Here is a 27,278-nt window from a genome sequence, read left to right on the forward strand (position 1 = left end):
CAACATCCTTGTACTGATCTAAATAACGATAATTAATTTAGAACTGAACTAAACTGCATTAAGACCCCTTTTAACCAGTGTGAAACAGAATGGAAGCATAAGTGCAGCTGATAATCAGCATCTGACAGATTAAACCAAGACGCACTTACTCTCTGTTTGCATTGTAAATTTTCTGTCAGCCCTTATGAAATGGGTACACCTTGGGACGCAGCAGAGTCGTGTAGAAAACGTGCACATTGATTTGGCCATTATCTTCTTAAATGCGTTAATCATTTAACAGTATCATAGTTTTATATTTGATAGCACATGGTAACAAGTTCAGAGATATTTTTTCCAAAAGGTGACAGCCCAAAATGATGTCAAAATAGTTTTTCTGTGTGCTCAGATGACACACTGGTTTAAGTGGCTAGCCCACCACATCTAAGATCTCTAGCTCTTGATTACAAGCTCCTGGGCTTTTCTAAGTCTTTGTAGACATGTTCAGAGCATAAACCAAGTTTTACACCATTTTACAACAAGAATTTAATACAGATAGTAACAGGTGCTGAACACTTACCGTCCCGGGCTCAAAACGAAAGCTGATCAGCAGGAGGATCTGGGCCACCAGAATGGCAAAAGACAGGTTGGCATGAATGTGGTATCGCTGGTTTCGGATGGTGCTTACAGACCTACACATACACCGCCCACAACAAACACAAACAAACAAGGGTGCATAATAATGTCACAAAGATTTTAAGCCTTGCACAACTATAACATAATCTCCTAATTACAATTATTAGTATTATATTAGAAGTCCAATTAACTGACAGGATCCATATTCCTACCTTTTAATGCATAGGCTATTAGTACAGAGCATTAAAGCTTTCACATCTGAGTGGGGGGCAGTTTGTATTTCATTGATCCGTTTCATTGAGTCCTCTCTTTCATTCCCTAGCTTTCTTTCTGCATTCGGTTAATTGTAGCAGTTTTTGGTGTCTTCTGTTTCATGGCATCTTTCTTCTCAATATTCTTACAGGCACCATTTGGTCGATACTTATTTTCTGAGGGTCCCTGGTTTATTTCTCTGATTAGCATTTGGGTTCTAACTAGTGGACTGAGTAGCTGGTTGAGTTACAGCCAATGGCTCATTTGTTTCTTCTTGAGTCTTTCCTTTTGCTACCCTGTGTTAACAGGAATACACCCTGGCTGATCCATTGCAGGGCAACACACACTCACACACTCATTTAAGTACCCAGAGGAAACACACATAGACACAGGGAGAACAAGGTCAAGACAGTAATTAAAGAGGAGGATTAATCCCACATCCCCAGAGTTTAGGGTTTAGTGTATTAACATATACACCATATGGCCAAAATGTTTCTACCACATACTCTTAACAGGTGTAAAAGCAATCGACCAACAAGATCATAAAATTATAGTGTATCTCAGTGTAGACCCCTCAGGGCACTGTAGGTTACTCACGAGAGTATGGCAAAGGTAACGAGGGTGATGGCAAGGCAGAAGATGGAGATGGAGCAGCCCACATAGGTGATGGTAGAAAGAGCCACCTGATGACTTTTAGTGAGCTGTGCAGAACAAAAATGCAGTGAGAGCTTTTAAAAACGGTGTTTCACAAATCACACAAACTGGGATTACAACCAGTTAAATCAAATATTTTACATTTAGTTCATATAAACTAATTCAACTGTGCAAAAACGTTGTCCGCTGTGTAATAAAGCACATGACTGTGGCACTCTCAGTGATACTTCACTGATAATGAAAATCTTCTTCACCTAATGGTCCAATTTTAATCAAAGGACACGATCAGACCTGTGATTCATTAGAAATTAGACTCACCTGACCCCACATTATCAGTGCTTATGTGACTTTAACTAACATATAAATTGTGGTTTTGATGCTTAAAAAGGCCAGATTTATTCCCTCTTCTTGTTCATAATGACAAATACAAGCAAGCTATCTGAGCAGACCAGAAATGCTATCAACACCAAGCACAAGCAGTCTTAAAGATACAAGAATATCTCCAAAGACCTTGGCTTTGTGTCAAAAATCTTTGTGGGAACCTAACACTGGCAGGTGATCAGAAGTGACAGCAGACTGGACTCGTGTCGAATTGGATGTCAGGTGATCCAGCTCTCCTTGATCAGATCAGGGGTTGTGCAAGCGGCAACTGATTCACAATTGGAATTGTGAATCAGTTCATCTGGACACAAGTTTGTTGTAGAGATACGTTTCGTCACTCATCCAAGTGACCTCTTTAGTCTTGGACTTCACTTGGAAGTCACTTGGATGAGTGATGAAACTTATCTCTACAACAAACTTGTGTCCAGATGAACTGATTCAGCTTTGTGGATTTGTGTACCTGGATTATTGTATTTGGATATGAATTTTCTGGAGACATCCAGAAACAGTTAAAGTGATTTTGCGTGTAAATAGCCTTTAAAAGAAGTCAATGTATTATTAAAATTCTCAGGACAATCTTATTTGAACATGTATACCATTTAAACCAAAGACATTTGACCCTATCATCTGGCCAACTCATCAGTTCAAAGAGCCTGGAAAAATAAACGTTGTTTCAACAGTAGCACCACAGGCAAATCGTGCTGGGCAAAATATCAACCACATCGCCCACTGAAATTACTGTAAAATGAATTTTCTTCAACTCTGCTTTGAAAATCATTGTCAACATTAATTTCACGCTGATACATGGTAACCAAACCTGTGCCAACAAAAACTTAAGGCCAGTTTTCTGTCTGGTGGGCTTCAGAGGAACTGGATCACCCAGAGAGCTTTATCAGACTTGCTTCTATGCATGTGTGTGTGTGTGACTTCACATTACCTTCTACGGCGCTATTGTGCCACCGGACTTATCTTTTAGCTACAAATATTTGCTATGTCTGTTCCTCTAAGGTGGCATGGCCTCACATATTTTTTAAATCCACACTAATTCTGACCAAAATATCTCTTTTTATTTGATTCCTCGACAGCCTGCAGGTTTACAGCAAAGCACTAATTAAAGTATTCAGACAAAGCAGACTTCAGTATTACTGCTGAATCAGCAATAAGTGGTGACCAATTTTATCTACAGATTCCTAAATCAACGCCGTGCAGCACCTGAGCTGGTCACTTTTGTGTTCATGGACTCCTGGCTGACTCGCATAATTATTACAGCCCCTACGGATCAATTTGTTTATTAGGATTTTAATGTCATGTTTTACACTCTTTGGATACATTTATGACAGAACAGGTAGTTACTGGCTATACAAGATTCATCAGTTCAAGTCTTTAATGTCAAACACGGTCACGGACAATTTTGTATCTCTAATTCATCTGACTGCAAGTGTTTGGACTGTGGGAAAAAAAACTGAGCTCCAAAACCCACGTAGACACGGGGAGAACATGCAAACAGAAAGGACCCAGACCGCTTCACCTGGGAATCATACCCAGGACCTTCTTGCTGTAAAGCGACAGCGCTACCCACAGAGCCCCCCTACGAATCAAGCTAGGCTGTTTGAATTTCTGTAAATCAACAGGACACTGATTTAGAGATTTATCTAACCGTGCAACTGTAGTCATTTTGCCTCTACTAAACTGTTTATTCATGAAAAAAATTACGTCTTTAACAACAGTCACACACAGGGCTGACTTTCAAGTTAAAAACAGACAAAATGAACTGTCCTTTTCAGGGAAAAAAATCATCTCATCTTTTCCCTTCATCTCTTTTAAGAGCTCAGAGAGATTTAGTGAGCTCTTAAGCCAATCATAACTTACGTGCTTTTGGCTCATTGTCTATGGGAAACAAAGTTGAGCATCTGATCCAGTAAAGGAATGGCACGTTTTTCAGAGATTCCCACTGAGACTTGAACTTAATGTCTGAGAAATTGAGCTTGGTAAACACTGGCAGGAGTGCAAGCTTACCTACATGACTGTTTCTCATGCATACACACTGAAGTTTTTCCCATGGATTTAAAATATACCAGTGGAAAGAACAAGGGGTTGTGGTGGTAGTGGTGGAGTGATGCTGGGAGAGTGTGGTAGTACGGTAGTACATTTATTATGTATATTGCTGTTTTTCTTGTTATTATTATTATTATAGTGTATATTATACTGTACTGGATGTATAAATAATAAAATCCTTCTCACCTCGATAGGAACAACCTGCATTAGGATGGCAAAGTTGGTTAAGTGATTGCACACACAGACAGAGTAGGAAAGGTTTCCTCCAGCTCTCAAACAGCCCTCATTGGACCAAACACCTTCCTTAGTACTGAAAGACAAACATTAAACCCTTCGTTTGAGTGCAGTGTTTGGTATTGGCTGTTTTGCAGCTCTAAGCTTGATAATTTTCTTATAACATGTTGAGCGGTCACAAAAATTGGTGTCACATTAAACAAACTCCAAAGTGCAAGTATAAACAGCAATGCCTTTTTTATAAAGGTAGCTTAGTGGGTCAGGTACAGGACTTGTAATTGTAAGGTCACTGGTTCAAGCCTCACTGGTTCTGCTGAATTACCACTATTGGGTCCTTGAGCAAGGCCCTTAACCCTTAATTGCTTTGATTGTACAGTAGACAGTTACGAACCGTTTACTATACGAACATTTTAACGTACGAACCGAAATTCGCATGCAAACGAAACACATGATGTCACAAACAAGTTAACTCCGACCATCTCTCTCTTTATATCTATACAGTGAGCCAACATTCGGACAGCGGACGGTGTTTTTCCGGTGTTTTCTTCATATGTTGTAAATATGAAATAATATATAAAATATTAAATATCAAAAATAGTAAATATAAAAAAATCTATTACTATTGAAACAAAGAAGGAAATGTATTATGGTGTATGGTACAGCACACATACTGTACTGAAATGTGATGTGTGTTTATGCTGTACAGTACCACTGTGTGTTGTTTATTATTGTTTATTACAGTAATGTCTATTCTATAATTTAAGATTTAAGGGAAAATATACTTGTATTTATAACAAAAAAGAGCATTTAAGACATTAGAGAGGTTGGGGGTAAGGGGGGGTTTGGGAGGTCTGGCACGGATTAATTCTATTTACATTATTTCTCATTGGAAAAATAGGTTTAACTAACGAACATTTTGACCTAAGAACATCCCTTCAGAACCAATTACATTCGTAAGTCAAGGGTCTACTGTATATGGTCACAATTGTAAATCACTTGGGATAAAAGCGTCTGCTAAATGCTGAAAATGTATATATAAATATAAACACACATTCAATAACGGCTGACGATGAACAAAGCAAACAGTGCTGCCCTGCCTTCGTTTGGACAGACCACCCATTTTTATTACAAATCCACCTGCTTTGTGTCCTGCACCTTCGCATGAAAATAATGCAGCTTTTGCCACTTGTAACTGAAATCAGTAGTAATTATAGCTGTGTTTTGGCATCAGATGAGATACCTTATAATGTTAAATTCAACACTCATTTGGTGCATTCAGCTTCTCAGCTTGCTCACAGCAACATCAAGAGTGCTAGCATGGATTTAAGAACACATTTTCTCTCTGCATTGCCACATTTTACCCTACATGGCTTGACCAGCAAATGCCTCGATATTAGAAGCATATGCCTAAAAGCAGGTATGACTTCTGTGGTCAAAAATCCTCCAGCCAAGCGCACACAATCTAATAAGTACTAAATTATGAGCCTTATTTCAGTGATTAGATACAGACTCAAGTCTCTGCATTTCGTTCATATGTTTTTAAGCGCAGACATTCCGCCCTCGTTTTCCGTGCTGTCCATCTGTGTGAGTGAAATCCTATTAAATACCCCCAAAGGACAGAGTTAGAGTGGGAGAGGAAGGAAATAGGCTCCCTCCAAGTCAAACATGCACCGTTCCTTATGATTTACAGCCTTCCAGCTATCCTAAATTTGGCTGCAGTTATTGGTCCCAGGTGATTTCACAGGTTACTGCTTCTCTTTGCTCACCATTCCCTTAATAAATAAAATGCACGTAAACCTTTCAAAACTCGAAAGTAAAAAGGTATAAAACTCATCCGAGAAAAATGTCCATGTCAAATGTGCTAATACGTGCGCTTTTAAACTACAATTCTTCAGTTCATGGATGGACTGGAGGGGCACGTTCTTGTACAAGAGGTCCTACAGTACTATGGTTTCCTCCCACCTCCCCAACACATGCAGAAGGTGGATGTGCTACTTTAAAATTTCCCTAGGTCTAGGTGAGTAAGTAAGAAATGCCATGTCGAAGATGTATTACTGAACTGATGCCAGGGTTTCTGGGTGCTCTCAGACCCACCGCGGCCCTGAGCAGTTTGATGTGAGTAAATGAATAATACCGCAGTTCAAATCTTGCTGGATAAACATGCAACCTGTAGCTGCATGGCTATAAATAGCTAGTGTTTATTTATATGCGTTCCCATCGTCTGCATTCACTAGGCATTGTGTTTAGAGCTTTCCTGTTATAGGCATTAAGCTAGCTAGATGTGTGAGAACTTTTAAAGGGGTGGGGTCATTTTTTAAAAATGTGTTCCTTACACTATGTGAGCTGACAATAAAATACATAAATTATAATAAATACAGTGTCTGTGATTCCCCAGACTGTGTAAATAGAAGAATAAAGGTAATATACAGTATCTAACCAATCAGCAGGAGGCATTTCACTTACGTCAATCATGTTTTTGGGTTGGTTGTGTGATTTTTAAGGGACTACAGAAGGTAGGGGATCAAATTTAAGATTGAAAAACTGTAATCCTCCTCTTTTAGACATTTTGTTAGTGTAATTTTTTAAATTTTTTTTTTTTCACTTTTTTCCCCCAACTTTTATCCCCATTCTAATCGTGTCCAATTACCCTGATTGTGTCCTCTATACTGATTCGACCCTTTTGCCGCTGACTGAGGACGCCACTCAACTGACTTGCGCCCCCTCCGGCACGCAATCAGTACAGCCGGCATTTTTCACCTGCACGAGCCGAGTTCATACGTCGAGAGACACTGCGCACGGAGGGTCACACCCCCTTCAATGTTATTCCTCAGCCCTGTGCAGGCGCCGTCAGTCAACCAGCAGGGGCCGCAGTTGTACCAGTTATGAGGACCTATGCTCCGACTCTACCTCTAAGCCCCTGAACAACAGCCAAACGTTGTTCATACTGCCGCCCAACCCAGTCGGAAAGACAGAGCTGAGTTTCGATACGATGCATCTAGAAACCCAACTCTGGTGAGCTAGCGTACTTTACTGCTGCGCCACCTGAGCGGCATTTGTTAGTGTAATTTCAGTGTCTGCAAACTGGGTTCACTTTCAATTCTTGACTACACTCGGTGCGTCAGTGATGAGGTGTGACCTGCCCCATTACAGGTGGGATAAAAACCATCCTGTAACACTGGACGCAATGCAGGAACACACCCTGGACTGAGGGCCAGCTCATTGCAAAACATTACACACTCAGTCGTTCACTCAGTCGTTTGCTTAAACGTAGGGTGACATTTAGAACAGTCAATATACTGAGTACCCGAAAGAAACTGAAACTGACACATGGAGAACAGTGTTCTAACAGACAGTCTAAGAAGGAGAGATTTAAACCAAAGTCTCCAAAACTGCTGTGCTACTTGTCTACCTGATAACAAAATGATAAACAAGCCCTTTAAATCCATCACAAATAATTGGTAGATGTTATATGTTTTGTAGATTTGTGAGACTCACCTGTAGTCGAGGAAGGCACAGTAGAGGAAGACCTTGTTGCTTTGATTAATGGCCTGAAGTTGTTGGTCGACACTCTGAAAACATAACAGAGTAAAATCACTTTCACAAGTAAATAACAAGGTCAACTGGGAAAAGTAATTTCCACCAGAACACTGAATCATTTTCAGGCTATCAGAAATGATCTCTCTGCTATACGTCCCCTGGTCTAACTAAGGCAGAAAATGACAGCAAGGCTCTTACAGTCATAGCAAATGAGGCCAAGTAATCAGGCAAAACACAGTATATCACCATGGTAGTGTTTGTGTGAAATGAAGTAAGTTTATGGCCAAAGATCTCCTCCTGGCTTTCTGATTCTAAAGAGCAATCAATGAGAGCTAATCTGGGATCAATAGAGTGAAGGTGGATGTAGAAGTGAATACAGGGTTACTAATGCCAAGTTCACATTACACAACTGAATCTTTTGCACTCGGGAGTCTTTCAGGTCGGTGTGTATTTCACACTAAACGACTGATCGGTGATGGGGGTTTCACACTACACCATCTATCACCAACTGGAATCGCAGGCGAGCTTCTCTGGTCTCCCGAACTACGACTTGTCACGAAAACAAACGCGAGAAGTGACGACATGATACCACGTCCAAAAATGCACGTCAACAAGTAGCAAGTGATCAAAGTTTGTGTGCTGATGTGCAGCGTAAAATCAAGTAGGAAAAATAAATGAATCTGAGTGGATTTGGCAACATGAGCAGCATGGATTGTTCTGTAGTGAGTTGGAGGTTAATAAATATTTTTTGCAATGCATAATGGGTGTTTTGTAGAGAAAGATAAGGTCAGAAATACTGTAACACTTGTGTGTGTGTATTCTGATATAAACTATATTACGCCCCTGTCCCACCTGTTTACACTCCTCTCTTGTGTTTTCCCTCACCCCGTATCTTGCGTTCTCATTGGCTGTTCGACATAGCACTCACTGCCAGACGCACAACTCAGATCAGATATCTGACATGTTAGAAATCTCGATTCGGTCGTCGAGCGCTCAGCAAGCCGCTCGGATCGAGTTTTGAGTAGTTCACACATAGCGATTGAGAGCTGAGTTTCGATCGCCGAGCAAGCCGGCACATCTAGCGCCGACCAGTCACGAGCGAAAATCAGGTCAAGAATCGTGTAGTGTGAACTAGGCATAAGTGGACTTCCATTGGGGTGGAAGGTGGCTGAAGAGGCCGATCAGGAAACTCATGTGTCATGTCCAGGCCTCTTGAACACATCTTCAACTCGTACAGAAAGTCAGTCAGCCAAAATAAAATTAGGAAAAAAAAGTCTGAGAAAAACAGCCACAGCTGTGACACTGAACATAAGTTAGAACGTGATTACTATGGGAGAGAATTTGAGACGACTAGATTAAGAACAAAAGGGGGAAAAAGTCGCAAAAATGTATAAGAATAACATAAGCATGAACATCATGACCAGAACTAGTTTAATATCCAGTAGCTAACAGTTCATAGCAAGACTGGAGTAACTAAACATTGTAATCAGAGAATATCGATGCAACTTTTTTTGGACAACAATGTGGTTGAGTGTCTAAAATAAGCAGAGCATTACTGATACAAAATAGCTGAATCATTTTTGTATGAAAATGTTTAGTTTACCATGCAGTCTAATTCTGTACTAATGCAGAACAGCTTCCTCATTTAGAGCTGTAATGATTTAAGTGGTGATTATTTTTCCAATTAATTATTCTGAAGCAGAAAAATTGTGATTTAATTTACATAAACACATTAAGGGTTTCCTGTTTCTGTTCTGCTGTAAATTTGTAAACAGGACACATAATTTAATGTAACATGCACTGTTCGTCACGTACATATGTCACAGGTGGGTGAGGCAGGATTCATAAAGGTTCCTTACAGCATTTTCCAGCAATTTTGTGCATCTGCTTGGGTCTTTTTAAAAGCTTTGTTTAATAAGGCTGTTAACAAAGTGTGGTTCTCCTTTAAAGGTGGATTTTTATTAACGAAGAAGACACACAACTACCTTTGTTGTGCTGTGATTCAAACAAAACAGCTTATAAACATCTGAAAGATGCATCTTTGATTGTAGTTCTGTTGGCGATATTGTGTGTGTATGTTTGCGCGTCGGACAAATGTCTTGGACAAATTTATAGTAAACAGCACACGGGGATGGGGGGGGGGGGGGTATTTATATATTCTTAAAGAATATCCCTCTCACTGTGTTGTTAGCGAGAACTGCTCATTTTTTCCAAGTCTTTTTTGACATGTGATTTGGATCCCAGAAGCCTCTGAGCTAATGGTATAAGGAATGTGTGTGTGGTCATTAGAGCTCCACTATTTTTTTTATTTGGAAGTCGGGTTTAAATACACAACAATGGATGGTTAGATGATTCAGAGGCACAATGCAAGCACAAACCATTCCAACCAGTCCATATCTAGGCATATGCCATCATACTCTGACAGATGACTCTGACAGAGATGGAGGTCTACTAGCCAAACCTTACCAGACCTACCTGGAGATTCTCTGCTCTCAAATACTCTTTAGTCCTCTCTAACAAGTACACACACAATCTAACAGCCTTACAAATTAACATCAACCATTAAAGAGACCATCACAGATCCTGATGAATATTTCTGATTACTAATCTGTGTGTATATATATGTGTGTGTGTGTGTGTGTGTAGGAGAGCATGTGTGTAAGTGTTAGACTTTAAAGAGGTGATGGAGCCTCCCTCGTTTGCTTTAATGGAGCCCTGCTCTGTTCCATAATGCTCTGTATGTGTGTTAGCTTTAAGCAGATCCAGATGGAAGAGGTGGGGCTGTTCTCCATATTTCAGCATCCCAGAGGACTATATAAAGGCGATGCCGTCAAAGCTCACTAACACCATGAAACACCAAGAAAAAAAAAAAAAACACACCATGTCTGACTTCTTCCTCGTTAGCAGGACATCAACATTTACTTTGCTGTATCTACACATTCAGTGCTACAGTGATGTAAAAGTATTTGCCAATTCCTATTTTTTTTGTCAAACCTACATGCTTCAGATAATCAAACCAATTTTAATTTTAACAAAGACACAAGTAAATACAAAGTGTCTCCTTTTTTAAATGATTTCATTTATTAAAAAACAAATGCTATTCAGGCAACCTGGACAGAGAATCTGCCATGAAGAATGTGATGAATCCATTCCAAAACACATCCAAACACAAACTGTGCAAAAGCTCTGAATTACGTGTCCTATTCCAGCTCTCTGAACCTGTCTGGGATATTTAACAGAACCCCTTAATTAACTACAGAGACCAAAACAACAACAACAAATTACACGCTACATAAGGAGGAAAGAGGGAGAAGGGGGTTAAAAGAGAGATAATACAAATGCACAGCTTAATCATCTGTGAACCATCTATATTAGATTAAAAAATGAGGTCCATAACCTGACTTTTTTAACCGGATCTTAATCATTAAGCCATTATACTAATGCAATCTTACTGCAGGATGCTCGGCCGTGACGTAAGCAGCATATCGCATGCCAGTAATCTCATAATGGGGCAATTCTGTGCCTCACAGTGACATGTGTGCATAATTTATAGCTCTTTGTTTCTCTGTGTAATAATGGAATAGTCTGTGTCCTGCTTCCTGATCAATTCCTCAGCACTGTGTCCAGTTGGGTTAGACAGGAGAATGCAGAGTATACAGGAACGTGGCTCAGTGTGGAGCTGTTTTTAAAGGATAACACTGCTTTGCTCTAGCAGAGTCATTACCTTGACACTGAGCTACCTTGAGCTTCATGAACCACGTGGATTTGATGCTTTATTGACACAATATGGCTAAAAGTATTTGGACACTCCACCCAATTATTAAGTTGTTATTAAGGTGTTTCAACCACATACACTGCTAGCAGTTGCATAAAATTTCATAAAATAAATTATAAGCTTCCAACTTTATGCAGTGGACTTTTCCTGTTCGAACATGACGGAATCTGTGCACCAACAAACATAACTTGATGAGTTTGGTGTAGACAAACTCCAGTGGCCGGCACAAAGCCGTGACCTCATTAAACACCACTGGATTAAACTGGAACATCGATTGCAAGCTTGATTGCTTTCTTTAATCACTGGGTGCAAAGCAGTAACACACCCCAGACAGGACGCCAATCCACTGCAGAGGACCACCCCCTCCAAAGACATAGTTGATCATGTCTGTAGGTAGACGCCCAACAGGGTGATAGCACCACTGGGAATTCGAACCCTGAATCTCAACAGTCATGGACTAGCGTAATTTACTGTTGCACTACCAAACTCACTGCAGAGATAACCAGACAATAAAGTGTTGTTAAAGCTCAAAGTTTCTCTTTTCTGCACAAAACACATTGATTTACTCAGATGGGTAAAAACTGAAACTAATGAGATGACTCAATCCTCAAAAAGAAAAATCAGTTCTTATACAACGCTGTGATTCATTGCCACACACTGTTCCAAAATTATTGGCACCCAATTACAATTTAAAAAACAAACCCTTATAAAACTGTTTAGTCAGAACCACGGGCCAAAAAAAGGCTTTCAGCATTTAATACCTTTTGAAACAATTGCTTTGCCAACACAGCACTGAGTCTTTTAAGAGCTCGCTCCTCAACACAGAATCATTTTTATAGATTCTCTAGGTTCCTTCTTGTGAATTCTAATCATCGTTAAGATTAGGTTCATTTCTGTTTAACAAAAATATGAGTGTTTATTGTCTATTGCTGCCTCATCTGACCCTGAAACAAATCTCTATCTGTTTCCTCGGCTGCTCCCGTTAGGGGCTGCCGGTGGATCGTGATCCGCATTATTGATTTGGCACAGTTTTTACGCCGGATGCCCTTCCTGACACAACCCTTCCTATTTATCCGGGCCTGGGACCGGCACTACGATGCACTGGTTTATGCATCCTAGTGGCCAGGTACCTATAGGACAATTCAGTGTCTCCAATTAGCCTGGCTGCATGTTTTTGGACTGTGGGAGGAAACCGGAGCACACCTATGCAGACACGGGGAGAACATGCAAACTCTGCACAGAAAGGACCCGGACCGCCCCACCTGGGGATGGAACCCAGGACCTTCTTGCTGTGAGGCGACAGTGCTACCCACTTAGCCACCGTGCCGCCAATCTGACCCTGAAACAATGGTTCCAGTCAAAATTCCAGTACTCCCAGCAAAGTCCAGGTGCTGATGTTTGAGTGAGCTTCCTTAAGCTAAATGTAAAGTTTGTTGGCATGAATGTGGTCTATAATTATATATGTGTATTTGGAGACTTGATAATACCACCTTGTGCAAGTCTACACTGGTATTACAAGTAATATTTTTAACATGTACCTTTATCTTCTTAACTGTTGTAGATATGGGTATTTTTAGATGTTTGGCTATTTATATAATTATTACGTCCCTACACACTTTACCCAAACACACAGGCGCTGGTGTCGAGCCCCGTTCCGTGGTTAGGTGTATTTTAGGAACAGCTTACTCAAAACAAAAAAGTGTGGCTGGGCTGAAGATGCCAGGGAACTCTGCCCAACATAACATACATGAAAATGCTGCTTTTCAGTGTCTCTGTTTATTCCCAGTTTTAGTGGTCTGCTCTGTAATTGAGTCCATGACCTGGTGAAGTGGTCATTTACAAAACAACATACACACACAGCACAGTGGCTAATACACCTGTTAGCCTGATGAATGCATGGCAGTGGCAGAGTTTTGCATCTGGCTGCACCTGACTATGGTTAGTGGTGGGTTGGACGCCACTCGAAAACACTGAGAGCGAGGCAGAGCACATGCTGGATAGTGCATCGCAAGGCAGAGCATTATCACAGATTCATTCAGATCTAAAGGCAATTTGAGTGTTCAGTCAAAAATCGGTCTCTTTTTTTGGGTGATTTTTAAGTCATAGGGAGAACATGTAAAACTCTATGTGGACAGTGATAGGAGGTGAGGATTAGTGCAGCACACACTTTAGCAGCTGTACCCACCCTGCAGCAATCCTGTTTTGTAATTACACTTAAGACAGTGAGGTCAGAGCAGTTGTAGCCTAGTGGTTAAGGTACTGGACTAGTAAGCAGAAGGTCGCCGGTTCAAACCCCACCACTGCCAGGTTGCAACTGTTGGCCCTTGAGCAAGGCCCTTAACCCTCAATTGCTTAGACTGTATACTGTAAGTGGCTTTGGATAAAAGCATCTGCTAAATGACTTAAATGTAAATGTAAAATGAGATCAGAATAATACAGCATCTGCAGTTCTGCATATATGAAAGCAAAAAGAAAACGAGCAACAAGATTCATTCTGTTTGCACATAATATTAAGTGTCATGGAAAAAATGTTAAATGTGGCCTCAAAAGCATTTTCCAAAGATCCCTGAGGCCCAATTCTGGCAACCAACAGCCAAGCAGTCATTAAAAAATGAAATCTAAGACCATATGTGTGTGTTAGAGAGAAAGAAACGCAGAGAAACTGAAACACTTCAAAATTTTTGCTGGAGGTGAAGCTTTTAAATAGGTATGTCAAAATAAAGCAAAGCAATATTTAACACTATATCTCTGATCTCTTTTGTTTCCATTTCAATTCTTGGATAAGGTTCAAAGGTGATTAATTTTTTTCTGTAGCTGCCCAAAACTTGACTTAATAGTGTTGTTACTAGGATCACATGCTACTTAATATGACTAATACCTAAAAAGGGGCTCAGTCTTAGCCAGTCAGTGTACAAGGGGACGACATTTTGCACTATGTTTCACTTAGTCAAACTACATAAAATGACAGGTTAACGAATCACTGAAGTCAAGTCACAATTATCTGTATAGCGCTTTTTACAATAGATACTGTCTATAAGCAGCTTTACAGAATCCAGGACCAAAAACCAAAGAAACCTTGAGAGGAACCAGACTTAACAGGAACCCATCCTCTTTGGGCCTGGAGGATAATTTAAATGAATTAAAATTAAATAATTCATATATATTTCTAAGCTACACTGACCAGGCATAACATTATGAGCACTGACAGGTGAAGTGAATAACACTGATCACAGGTGTGCGACTAAAAAGCTGTTTGATTATTTTCATCTAATTTTCATGTATTTTGGTGTGCTGAAAACGAAAAAAATATTGAAAAAAATCCTGGACGTCAGGATTTGCCACAAAATGCAAAATTCTCCAATAATTTTGTAATAAAAAATTTATTTTATAAGTCTACTTTCATTTATTTTGAGGTATTGCCTTATTTAACATAGTTACCTAAATTGTCAGAAAATGTGATGTCAAAACGGAGCTCATTTTCGGATTCAGCGCACCCAAAAACATAAAGATTACGTGGAATAACCAAAACAGCTCTTGAATTTTTTTTTTTTGCAGACTTGGGGGGGATATATTAGGCAGCAAGTGAAAATTTTATCCTCAAAGTTGATGTTAGAAGCAGGAAAAAAAAAAAAAAACTGCAGCTCTTGTGGGGTGTTCCCGGTCTGCAGTGGTCAGTATCTATCAAAAGTGGTCCACGGAAAGAACAGTATTAAACCGGCGACAGGTTCATGGGCGGCCAAGGCTCATCGATGCACGTGTGGTCCGATCCAACAGACAAGCTACTATAGCTCAAATTGCTGAAGACATGCCTCCAACATGGGCTGTTTTGGCAGCAAAAGGGGGACCAACACAATATTAGGAAGGTGGTCATAATGTTATGCCTAATCAGTGTATATCAAGTAAAATGACTAATTATTCTTTGATGGTTCAGTGTATTTTAGAACTATACTGACACCTAAAGGATGGATGTAATGATGGTGTTATTATGCTGCAGGTATACAATAACACACCTTGTGTGGCAAATAAATAACCTGTATGAACATTCAGTGGTACAGAAAACATACCAGGGATATTACTGATCTTCAAAAACATTAAAGCATTTATATTTAACTAAGGTTTTAGCATACACTTTACTTTTGTTTGTTAATACTACAAATGACCTAAAAGCGGCAAGAAGTGGTATGTTACTAGTCAATGAGCTAAAAAATGTTAAACATAAACATTACATCCTGTTCCTTTACATTATAAATAGTGTGTTAAATTAACAAGCAGTGTTTATCAGTGGGACGGATAACACTTCTCTATACTGTCATTCAGTGTGGTCCACCACCGTGCATTATGCTAAAAATAGAAAATAAGTACTATGTGGATTAATGCTTTTCCTGCACTATTAGAAATGAAATGAACAGCTTTATTACAGACAGTCAGACTGATTGTCTCCTGGGATCATATTACTGGGGAGAAGAAATTAGATTTTTTCCAGTTTGCTAATTATTCTGTGCATGTAAACACACTAAGAGTAAGAACAGGTTTCCTCTTACGTTCTGTATGATTAGGAGAGTAATGGAGGATTACTAAACCCTGAAACCTTACACTACATCCTGAATGGGTTATGTCATTATGTGTGAGGTTTATGGAAATTTATAAATCATTAATACCAGTATCCCAAAGGAAAGGTTTCGGCTTTGGATCGAATCATTCCAGTGCAGAAATACATTTCACGTTTTAAACAAGTTTTATTCTGTCCTGTTTTTGTTGTAATAGTGTTAATGTGCTTATAATAAAAACACACAGTACAGCACTGTTTCATTTAAACCCACGTCACCACAGCCTTGCTGTCTAAAGTTTGAGTTTCTTTTTTGGCATTATTGACCCCTGTTTATATCAGTTTCTTTCAGGTATTCAAGCTTCCTCTCACTTCCCAAATCATGCCACAATTGTAGGTGAGTGAGTGAATATGTAAGTGTGTGGTGCTTCGAAATGGCTGTTGAGAGATACCAGATTGCATCCGAGGAGAGGACGTCACTGTTCACGCCTCTTCCGACACGTGTACAGCCCTCCTCTTCTCCAGTGCTTTCTTCCGCCAATCAGGGTCCTTACACAGCGTATGAAGAACCACACACCCACACATAGTCCGGCCCCCAGCCTGCAGATACGGATACGGTGGCCAATTAGTATCTTTTGCAGGCACTGCCAATTATGCCCGTCAGATGGTGCCCAGCCGACCGGTGGCAACACCGAGTTTCAAACTGAGGAGTTCAGAAACTCGGTGCTGGTGTGCTAGTGGAAAATCCCACTGCACCACCTGGGCATATTCAGTGTTTTCTGTGCAGATGCTCGTCACCTTTCCTGACTGCTGCCCTTCATTGCTGGATGAACTTCTGGGGACCTGAAATAATGTGTTTTCTACCTGCTCCAAGTTTCCATATGAAAAAAATATGGTTTGATAATGTGTGTTGCAGGATGCATGTTAGCCCTAAACCCGTGAAACATCGCTGCAATGTGCAAAACTTGGCTGAAAGAGAAACTTGGCTAAGACAGAAAATGGGGTAAAATGAAATAAAAAGTAATATAATAATACTGTAGTCTGACTGTTTATTGGCAAAGCAGTGGAAAATCTGCAGTAAAAAAACACCAACACAAATCTTTCCAAGGGCAGGAAATAAATCACAGCTGAGATGATAGTTTGAAATATTAGGTGTTAAAAATAACATGCAGACGGTTGTAAATGGTGATTCAAGATTAAGAAATGTTTTAGAAGTAAGTGTTAGACAAGTCAACTTTTATCAGATAGAACAGGCTAAGAATCTGATTGTTGAAATAAAATATATACATGAAGGAAGAGGCTGAATGAAAGACGCCACACAAGCCGCAACTTCAGGCTACATCCAAAGAGAGTGAGCCAGACCTCCATCTGCTATTGATCACCGAATCTAAACCAAGAACGATATAGTGATGACTGAAGAAAAGAGCTTCAACTGTGCCAAGAGTGTATGTGAGGGAGAGATTTATTCCCACAGGCCTTGGGTGTGTCCTAAAGTTATAAAAAGCTTTTGGCAGCACAGGCTACTTATTTTGTGATTTAAAAAGAACAAGCGGAAAAAGATAACAGACGTTACACAGAGGAAAAAGTCAGAATCACCTCGTGACGTACTTGCTTGTTTGTGTAAGTGTTCTAATTAATCTGCAATTTTCGACACTTAGCTGATTTAAACTCTCCCAGAGACAAAAGATGGTTTGCAGCTCAGCAAAACTCTCAGAACCTTTTTACAGTCCTGACACACATACACAAACAAACACACAATGAAACAACAGTAAGCAAGGTTATTAAAGTGCAGATTCCAATGACTGGTGGACTAGTGCGCAGTTTCAGCCAAAAGAAACAGCGCTCACTTAACGACAATTAGGGGACAGCACTTTTCAGGACATTCAGTACACATCACGTAAGCAAAGGCACAAAAATATCCAGACAACTGAAACACCTCTCTAATATTGTCTCAGCAATATCTATTATTAAGGCACAACAACTTAAACAGAAAATACCCTGAGTACCCTGAGTAATGGAGGGAAACAGGTGATCGATGTGGTGCCAGCAGGTAGCTGCGATGATAGGGATAATAATGGTTTGGGCAGCATCTAGTGGAAATCATCTGGTCAAAAAATTGTTCTGCTTGCACAACAGCCAACAGATATCAAGCAAGTTTACAGAACATGTGCACCCGCTGGTGGCACAACCGCCTGATGATGTTTTGTCTTTCAGGATAATAAAATGGAACAGCATCATGATAATATCCACAATACTACTATTGTGTGTTAAACTCAGTGATGAAGCCAAGTTCCTTCCATTGCTCATTAATCTCCAGTTTAAAAAAAAGTAAGTATTTTTTCCAGAAAGTTCTGAAGTGCTCTACTGTAAAGTAGAGAAATTTTTAGAGAAATGCTTCTTCGCTTATAGAGCAGCATTTAAAAAAAGGAAAACAACAACCATGAACACTGTTCTAAAGGCAAAAGATGACGTTTATGTTTTAATATTAGAACACTAGGATTTTGTTATTTTTTTATATATACTGTATATTTTGTTTGTGCATTTTCTCCCTCTTTAGTGCATCCAATTGCCCGATTGCGTCATGCTTCCTCTCCACTAATGCCGATCCCCGCTCTGATTGAGGAGAACGAAGCTAACCCACACCCCCTCCAACACGTGGGCAGCAGCCGTATGCATTTTATCACCTAGACTTTGACGAGTGCAATGCGGATCAGCTCTGAGAGTCCCTGGCTTAATCCCACCCCTATCTGAACAACAGGCCAATCATTGTTCATGTGGCAGCTCAGCCCAGCCAGCAGACAGAGCTGAGACTCGATACGATGTATTCGAAATCCCAGCTCTGGTGTTCCGACGTGTTTTTTGTTATTTGACTGTTCCATCCAAACCCATTGCAAACAGGGATTTAAATTCAAGTATAAAGAGTAAACTTTGTGCTTTTAACTTTGTGGTATTAGTTTAGGGAAGGCCTTTCTGGTTTCTGCATAACTGTGCACCTGTGTACTAGGCAGGGTCCATAAAAAACTTTAGTACAAGTGAACACTCACCTTAAACACATTAAACCACTTTGGGATGAATTTTAAATAGTATTGTGGTCCAATACATTTAGTCACATAGTGTGTACTGTAGCAACGTTCTTATTTCATCCAGTCCCTTGTAAGGACCACACACACCATACTAAAAAGAACAGAGGCAGTGCGCTCCCATGAACTTTAGTCATGTGTTGTGTTTGATTCTCTGCTGCTTTATTAGGTCATAAAGGCAAAACTGGCTTGTCTGAAACCTTTTTTTTTCCTTTTAAACCTGATATTAAGCAGCAGCAGAATTCCTTATAAAACCATTCCTTGATCGTATGCTATCAATGTGATGTATTCAGTTTTATCAGAAAACAGAAGAGGATGGCAGATGAAAGCAGGTCCTATCTCCCAATCTCTCTTACTTTAATAAAAGCAGGAAAATGACCAGCACCTTAACACCTGAGAGTCTAGTGTTTGACATGAGAGTATTTAACTTCATTCACCACTAAACAGGTTCACCTAATAAAGCAAACTTCACCAATAAGCAGGCAGCAGCGGGCAAAAAATGTACTGTGAGTAAATCATCTTCTACAATAAAATTATAATAAATTTATCATTATTAAAACTATTTAAAGAAACATAGCTACAGAGCTTCTGATAAAATAAAACATGGTTTACTGTTTACAGTGTATTTACAGTGAATGCCTACAGTGAACACCCATCTCACTCCCTATGTCTTACCCGCGCCAACTACTTTATTAACTTGCTTCGCTGCCTTCCATGTCAATTTTTAGATTTTCTAGATGCATTTCCATAGATTAAAGCTCAACCTATCAGCAGATACTTGCTATGAAATTAATAAAAAAAATTTTTGGATAGTCCGCATCACATGCTAAAACATGAACAGACAATTTCTTCTATAAGACTTTTTATGGGATTAACTGTAGGGACTCAATCTTTATTCACCTTTCATCACCAATGTGGACGCAATAACGTTCTAAAGCATCTGTCACCTGCTTTTGCCATCATACACGATGCCTTCTCTCATTTAGCTGATGTCTAATCTCCTCCTGCTGAATCATTTTGTCCCAGTTCTGAAAACATTCCTCCATTCCCCCCTCTCTCCATCAGTGTTTGGAAAAAGGTCAAGCTATAACCACATCCTCATTTAAGCAGAAGTGGAGCACCATTGTGTTTTTAGGTGCTTTGGGCAGACATTAAAAAAGCATTGCATACAATAACTCACCCTCTCACGTTTTCTGTCTCATAGTTTAACTCACTTTCTCTCCCCCTCTGCATCCTGCAGCGTGGTGAAATTCAATACTGGCCTTTTCTGTCTGTATTCTTTTGGTAACAAAGGAACTCAAAAGGTCTTTAAAAGCAGGCTAAATCCCCCCCATTTTTCTTACAAAACATCAAAGTAAAACCAGCACAAACTATTTGCAACATTTTAGAATTAAGTGGGATAATAACCTCATATCAGAGTTTTGTGATACTGGTTTGATATGTAAGATATTTAGCATTTATTAGTTTTAACTGGAATTGAACTCTGATGTTTTTTTCTAGAAACACACGAAAAAAAATTAATCCAAATAAGCAAAATATAATTAGCAGCATGCCAGATAAATGAAAGTTATAAAAGTACTCACAGCACGCCAAACAGATAGACAAAGCAAATACATTTTATGGTTACACCCGAATGGGTTTGATTTAAGAGCTATAGATGCGAGAACCGAAATAAAGCAAACACACAAGGGAGAAATTTGGATTAGCTTAACTGCATTTGGAGAACATATTTTAAACCATAGGCAGATGCTTTGGGTGTTATTTCAGTTTGAGATCATATTTCCTGACTTTGGGTTTGTATTTGTGGTTGTTGGAAGGAGAAGAGGTTTGAAGGAGGGAAGGATTGAAAGGATTGATATGTGTTGATGTAAGTATGGTTTTATCTAATGTTATAAAGCAGTGAAATCTGTCAAATGTTGGCTAAATGATGAATTGGTGAAATGGAACCCAGGATGCTATTTACAGTAAGTGAAAATCTAAATGCCCACAGTGAACACCCATCTCACTCCCTATGTCTTACCAGCGCCAACTACTTATTAGTTAACTTGCTTCGCTGCCTTCTATGTCAATTTTTAGATTTTCTAGATGCATTTCCCATGGAAAACTGGCAAATCAACACATCTTCAAGTCCATCTGTGCTACAGTCCGCACAGAGAAATATGTCCCTTGTTAAATCAAATAATTGTTCCCTTTCAGAAAAGCCAAAAGCCAGCCAGCTTTGATTTGCTGCTGGCAAACCGCATGTTTTGTTACAGTTGGTTTTAAAGAATGGCTACGAAGGAAACTGAAATAGCTTTTCATGGCTAGTGTGCGGATGGTGAACTCATTTGAACCCTGGTGCTTAAGCAGTGTGTCTCTTTAAACTTGCTGAATCAGTTGCAAAAAGAAACTCACAACAGAGGAAAAAGTATTCAGGTTTAACAACTTAATAGTAATGCTAGCTACTTTCAGCATTATGAGTAAAGTCAGATCCATTTCTTTTGCAAATTGTCTTTATATCTTCATATTTAAGGGTTTAAGGAAGGGGTTCAACTCGAGAAAATGGCTAGGCTATGCAGGCATCTCATCATCTTTGTTGAAAATCTTTTGAATCTTTTCGGGATTTTGACCTTGTTAAAACATCCAGATTTATTTACTTGGATGATGAGATTAAACTCCTGTTGAATATGTTCCTATATAATTCCTTCTTTATTTTCTTTTAACAACGTGTAAAGACTGAGTACAGTTTTGTAGAAAAGCTCCACATTTCACATTTTATTTGTTAAACAGGGTAGCACTGTCGCCTCACAGCAAGATGGTCCTGGGTTCGATCCCCAGGTGGGGCGGTCTGGGTCCTTTCTGTGTGGAGTTTGCATGTTCTTCCTGTGCGTTTCCTCCGGGTGCTCCGGTTTCTTTCCATAGTCCAAAGACGTGCAAGTGAGGTGAATTGGCGATACAAAATTGTCCATGACTGTGTTTGATATAACCTTGTATGTAATGAGTAACTACCGTTCCTGTCATGAATGTAACCAAAGTGTAAAACATGACGTCAAAATCCTAATAAACAAACAAACAATTTGTTAAACATTTATTTCTTTATAGGCACTTGGATGTGCTAACCCACTACTGCTTGGACCCAGGGTTTGACTCCCCAGTGGTGCTATTAGCATTAAATTATACAATTTGACCCAGTTAAGGCAGTTACTCTGCAATGAAAATATTGATTCTGAAGCTGCTGAACTCAACAAGCTCGATGCAGACTGACGCTGTGGAAAGAATTGTTCTCTTACCAGTTGGTGTGTTAGCATGATCCTGATGAGTGGCTCTGAAGACAGGTTGACTGAGAGGACAGGAGAGGGCTCCACTTTCAGGGAGATCAGATAGCTGGCCACCTGTATTTTGTAGTCCTTAAATTCTACCGCCGCACTGATCCTAAAGAGTCAAGAATTATCATTTAGTAACACAGCGTAGAAATGCTAAATGTTTAAACACCAATTTTAAAAAGGAAGGATATGAAGAAAGAATTAAGTTTAGCTTTTAGATGTCTGATTCCAAGCACCCATCCTTTAATCCTTCAGGCATTCCAGCAAATAAAATCCTCTAGTGCACCATTTAACATATGAAGTGCAAGAAGTTAAATATATATACCCAATTCACACACAATCAGCAGTTCTCAACACTAAGGTGTGTGATATAAAAGTGACCAGCTTTCCTAAAGCATTAACAGAGCATTTTGGCCATAATGGATTATATAAAGCATGCTAAATCCAACATTAACATCAGCCCAACTGCCACATCACCCCACTGCTGCGTTCTCTTCACTGGCTTTCTGTAGCTGCATGTATTCAGTTTAAAACACTGATGCTCGCCTACAAAGCCAAAAATGGACCAGCACCAAACTACTTTCAAGGTCTAATAAAACCCCGCTCTGTACCACGCAACCTCCGAGCCACTAGTCTCGCTCGACTTGATCTTCCACCCAGAACTCAAGGAAGACGAGCATCAAGGCTCTTCTCTGTACTTGCACCCAAGTGGTGGAACGAGCTTCCCTTGTCTGTCCGAACATCTGAGTCTCTCGCTGTCTTCAAAAGACGACTGAAAACCTTCATCACCTCTTTGCTAAGCACTTAAGCTTACATGTATTCACTTACTAATGCTCTTATTTATTTCTTGCAAAAACAATTATATTCTTAGACTGTAGTTACGTACACTAGAGTAAGGTAATGTTTACTATGGAAGCACTTCTGTTAGTCGCTCTGGATAAAAGCGTCTGCTAAATGCTGAAAATGTAAATGTAAACTTCCCTTCAGAGCTTAAGGGTTTATTGTCAGTGATCGTCCACAAAACGTAAGTGGACTTAACTATTTAGTGGCCTTTACAATTCTCAGATCTTTAGAATGAGCTGAAAATATTTTATTTTTCCTGGCAAGTGTTAATAAACACAGCATCACATACGTAGAATCCACACCCAGGCAAATTTACCTCAAAGTGCCTGCCTAAGAAGGTAGCATTCCGGGCCTGTGTGTGTCCAATCAGGTTCGTCCCATTCAATGCTCCTGTCACGCATCAGCTGAACTCACTGTGCCGATTCTACGTTACTGTAAAGTGGTTTGGTACAGAATCAGTTACGCACTGCTGTTTTCCATCCAGCTGGTGTGTTAGCATGATTCTGAAATATTGCCACTAAATGGTTTGAGGAACGTGAGCCTTTCAAAGTCCACAGACCTCAACTGTATTGCATGTCTTTGATTTTGCATGGTACAACACTCTTGCATGACACATCCAGTAGTTTGTAGAATCCATGCCCAGTTAAAAGCATGCCTAGGGCAAATAAAGCTAAACAGCTCCGACTTTTCTAAATAGCTGTATTAAATAACAGCTGAATATGAATAAATCTTAAAATTCTCTTGCAAGTTTTGTTTTTAGGGACTGGAAAGTCTGCCTCCACTATCTGACATTAATTAGACGGTAATTTTATTGTTGATTGCGTGAGATAAGATGAGAACTTTATCAGAACAGCTAAGGGTTGGGAGTTTCAGCCATGGCAGACGCGGACAGATGAGAAGGAGCGTCTGAGTGATAAGGTCATTCTCACAAGAACATTGTGTACTGCTGTCTGACCACAGAAAATACACACACACACACACACACAGAGTGAATTCTCAATACATTGGAGATACACTACCAGTCAAAATATTAACCCAATATTAACATTTTTGTTTTACTTCATTAATACTGCATAATTAGAAGTGATTTTATTTTAATTATTCATTTTATTTTCATCAACTGCTTTTTCCTGGTCAGGGCTGTGGTAGGTCTGGTCCACCAGGAAACACTGGCCACAAATTACCTGGACTGGGAACCAGGCCAGCAGATAGCACCTCTGAGATTTCAACTTGGATTTCAGCGGTGGGCTAGCAAAACATATCGCTGCACCACAGAGGAGTCGGTTTGAAATAATATAAATGGCACTGAATAAGGCCCAAATTACTAGATTAATAAATCACTAAAACTGGGCACTCTTAGCTCTGAGTGTGTATATTTATTATTGATACCAGGACTTTTTATTATTATTTCATTCACAGGACTATGGTTACTCTCTTGTGCATCCATCTAGCTTGATGTTGGACTGATGTTGGACTAAAACAATAAAACATCAGAAAGTCTTTTTCTATTATAATATTTTATTAGTTTAATAATTTTTTTTTAGTTTTTTTATCCAATCTAATAGTAACCAATTGCAAACTTGCTCCTGCTGCTGTCACCCCCACCTCCAACCAAGGAGGGCTGTAGACTGTAACACACCCCCATCAGACACATGCGCTGCTACTGACAGCTTCTTTTCACCTCATACAGGGACATAAAATCAGCTAAAGACTTGTTTAATATTATCCCTGTATGCTGTTCTCTGTTTCACTAATACAATATCACACTGTAACTAAACAAAATCCAAAATCCAGTTCAAAACTTACTGGCAGGGAACACAAAAGACTAAAAAAGACAAAGACAGAGATACAAGTGATAGGACCTCTATACAAGTGTATATAAGAAACAATAGTTTACCTGGTTCTTAGAGGGCTGATCTGTTTGTAGAAGTTGTGCATGTTGTGGTAAAATAAGCCAACAATTGTGGTCTGAGCTGCAGAAAACCAAAAAAAGTAATTATTATAACTACTGTGATACTGAGACGGCATATTGTCCATAAAAAATCTATCATGGGACCTTGGCCATCCCATTCCTCAGGCATAGCCAATTATGTCGATAAGTAGACGCCCGACTGGCTGATAACTAAATAATTACACTGAATAAAAAAAAAAAATGATGTGATGCAGAAAATGCATTAACGTTACATTCCATGAAAATAAATAATTCCACAATTATAAAACGGTTTATGTAACGGTGTCTGTATGTCTGTGTGTGCACTTTGAGAATCTTTCAAGAAGCTGCCAAAATGCACATGAAGGCTCTACTCATTATCATAGCCTCTTCACTTTACCCTCTCACTTGGGGTCTAATACGGGAACAGTGCCCTCGCGCTCACCTGCTACACACGTGCGAAAGACGAGAAATGACTCTCTTACAGCACTTCTTCTACAAAGCCTTAAAACTAAATAATCTGTGCTAAATTGTTATTACAAAGTAAATCAAATTTTTACACATATTTAATTCATGTGTTCGAAATAATCAAAACAATGTGTTACCTGGTTAATATTTTATTAAAATTAATAAAATATGCTGTTCAATTTATGACATGATATATATTTATAGATATTTCTCTATATAGATATAATTATAAATATGCTTTTAATAAAAATAAAAAAAACTGATTGGTTGATTATAGGTGCATTAAGGTCCTGGGGTTTATACCCTGGTCGAGTGGCCAGAGTCCTTTCTTGTGGAGTTTTTTATGTTCTCCCTGTGTCCATGTGGGTTTCTCCGAATGCTCAGCTTTCCCAATTCCAAATACATGCAGTCAGGCCAATTAGAGATATTCAAAGAGAGAGGAGAGGTGTTTCCTGCCTTTTGCCTTTTAAATCTGACCAACTGTGATCCTGACCAGAATAAAATGATGGTAAAACAGACAATGAATAAATGACTGAATAAATGGGTAATAATAACAGTACAACACAAAACAGCTGTTATTGCACAAAAGCTCAGTATATATAAGTATGTAGTAATCACCACTTTATCACTGTGTGATATCTGTAGCATCCTTGTATCCAAGCACTCAGCTGTAGGCAATCCTCAGGTGAGATCTGGATCAATAGGTTATGAGCCAGTGTATGCAAGCTCTAAGAAACTTGGCTGTACAAAAAACACCCGGTGGAATGTGTTTCCATTATCGCTGTTTTTAAACTCTGCTCTTAATTGAGTCTGAGTGTCCAGAACATTGTTCTTGCCAGAATCAAGGTTTATTGTACTTTTCTTAATAATGCTTTTAACGGCTAATTGACAAGTTAGGCTCTAAGTATAACAGATGAAGAAACACCCTTACATAAACAACATTTTATATGGGTCTGTCTATGTGGGTATCATTAGTACAGCAGTATTCCACTGACCTACACACTGTTACACACAGTAACATTTAGTAACTGATGCACGCATGTAGACATTTATTACAGATTACAGATAACTATGTACCTGCTGAGTCTGACCAAAGGTATGTGGACACACCTCCTAATTTGCCAGTTCGGCTTTTTTAGCCACACATACTAGTGTATAAAGTCCATTATATAAACTTTGTGGCAACAGTTTAGAAAGGCATTTTGCACATGGTCAGAACAAAACAGAAATATTCATTCATCATGACTGTTTGCTAGTACTTTGGAAGATGGTCTAACTACAATACACAGTTCTGCAAAAAAGGGTTTTTCTTAGCTGTGCAATATGAAATCTGGCCATACTGCCCACCCCAACACACACCTTCCTTTACTTATGATTAATTAATATCACATCTGATACTATTTGCACTGTTTTGATTAATTGGCAGGTAAAACAATCAGGAAGCCATCAGAGCTGATTATGATGCTATGTTCCAGACCACTGTGGTCCACACCAAGCATTATGCACATGGAGCTCATTTATGGGTCCCATTCCACTTATTGTTAGATCATTTCATAAAATCGATCAGCAGGTACATACCTACCTGTGCTTATAGTGAATTAGAATCATT

The 27,278-nt window shown here is 39.3% G+C and overlaps 1 protein-coding gene across 2 annotated transcripts in view; it reads right to left on the reverse strand.

Annotated features, from left to right (window-relative positions):
* Positions 1–27,278, reverse strand: part of adgrd1 (adhesion G protein-coupled receptor D1) — a 66,319-nt gene that overhangs the window by 12,860 nt on the left and 26,181 nt on the right. For both annotated transcript variants that reach the window (XM_062999388.1, XM_062999387.1), the window contains 6 exons: positions 25,169–25,244; positions 22,396–22,537; positions 7,684–7,757; positions 4,141–4,264; positions 1,462–1,565; positions 557–668 (listed from right to left, as the gene is read on the reverse strand). In XM_062999388.1, the coding sequence (XP_062855458.1) occupies positions 557–668; positions 1,462–1,565; positions 4,141–4,264; positions 7,684–7,757; positions 22,396–22,537; positions 25,169–25,244 (632 nt within the window). The remainder of the gene's footprint in view (positions 1–556; positions 669–1,461; positions 1,566–4,140; positions 4,265–7,683; positions 7,758–22,395; positions 22,538–25,168; positions 25,245–27,278) is intronic.

This window comes from Trichomycterus rosablanca, chromosome 7 (genome assembly GCF_030014385.1).
Source record: "Trichomycterus rosablanca isolate fTriRos1 chromosome 7, fTriRos1.hap1, whole genome shotgun sequence".
Lineage (NCBI taxonomy): Eukaryota > Metazoa > Chordata > Actinopteri > Siluriformes > Trichomycteridae > Trichomycterus > Trichomycterus rosablanca.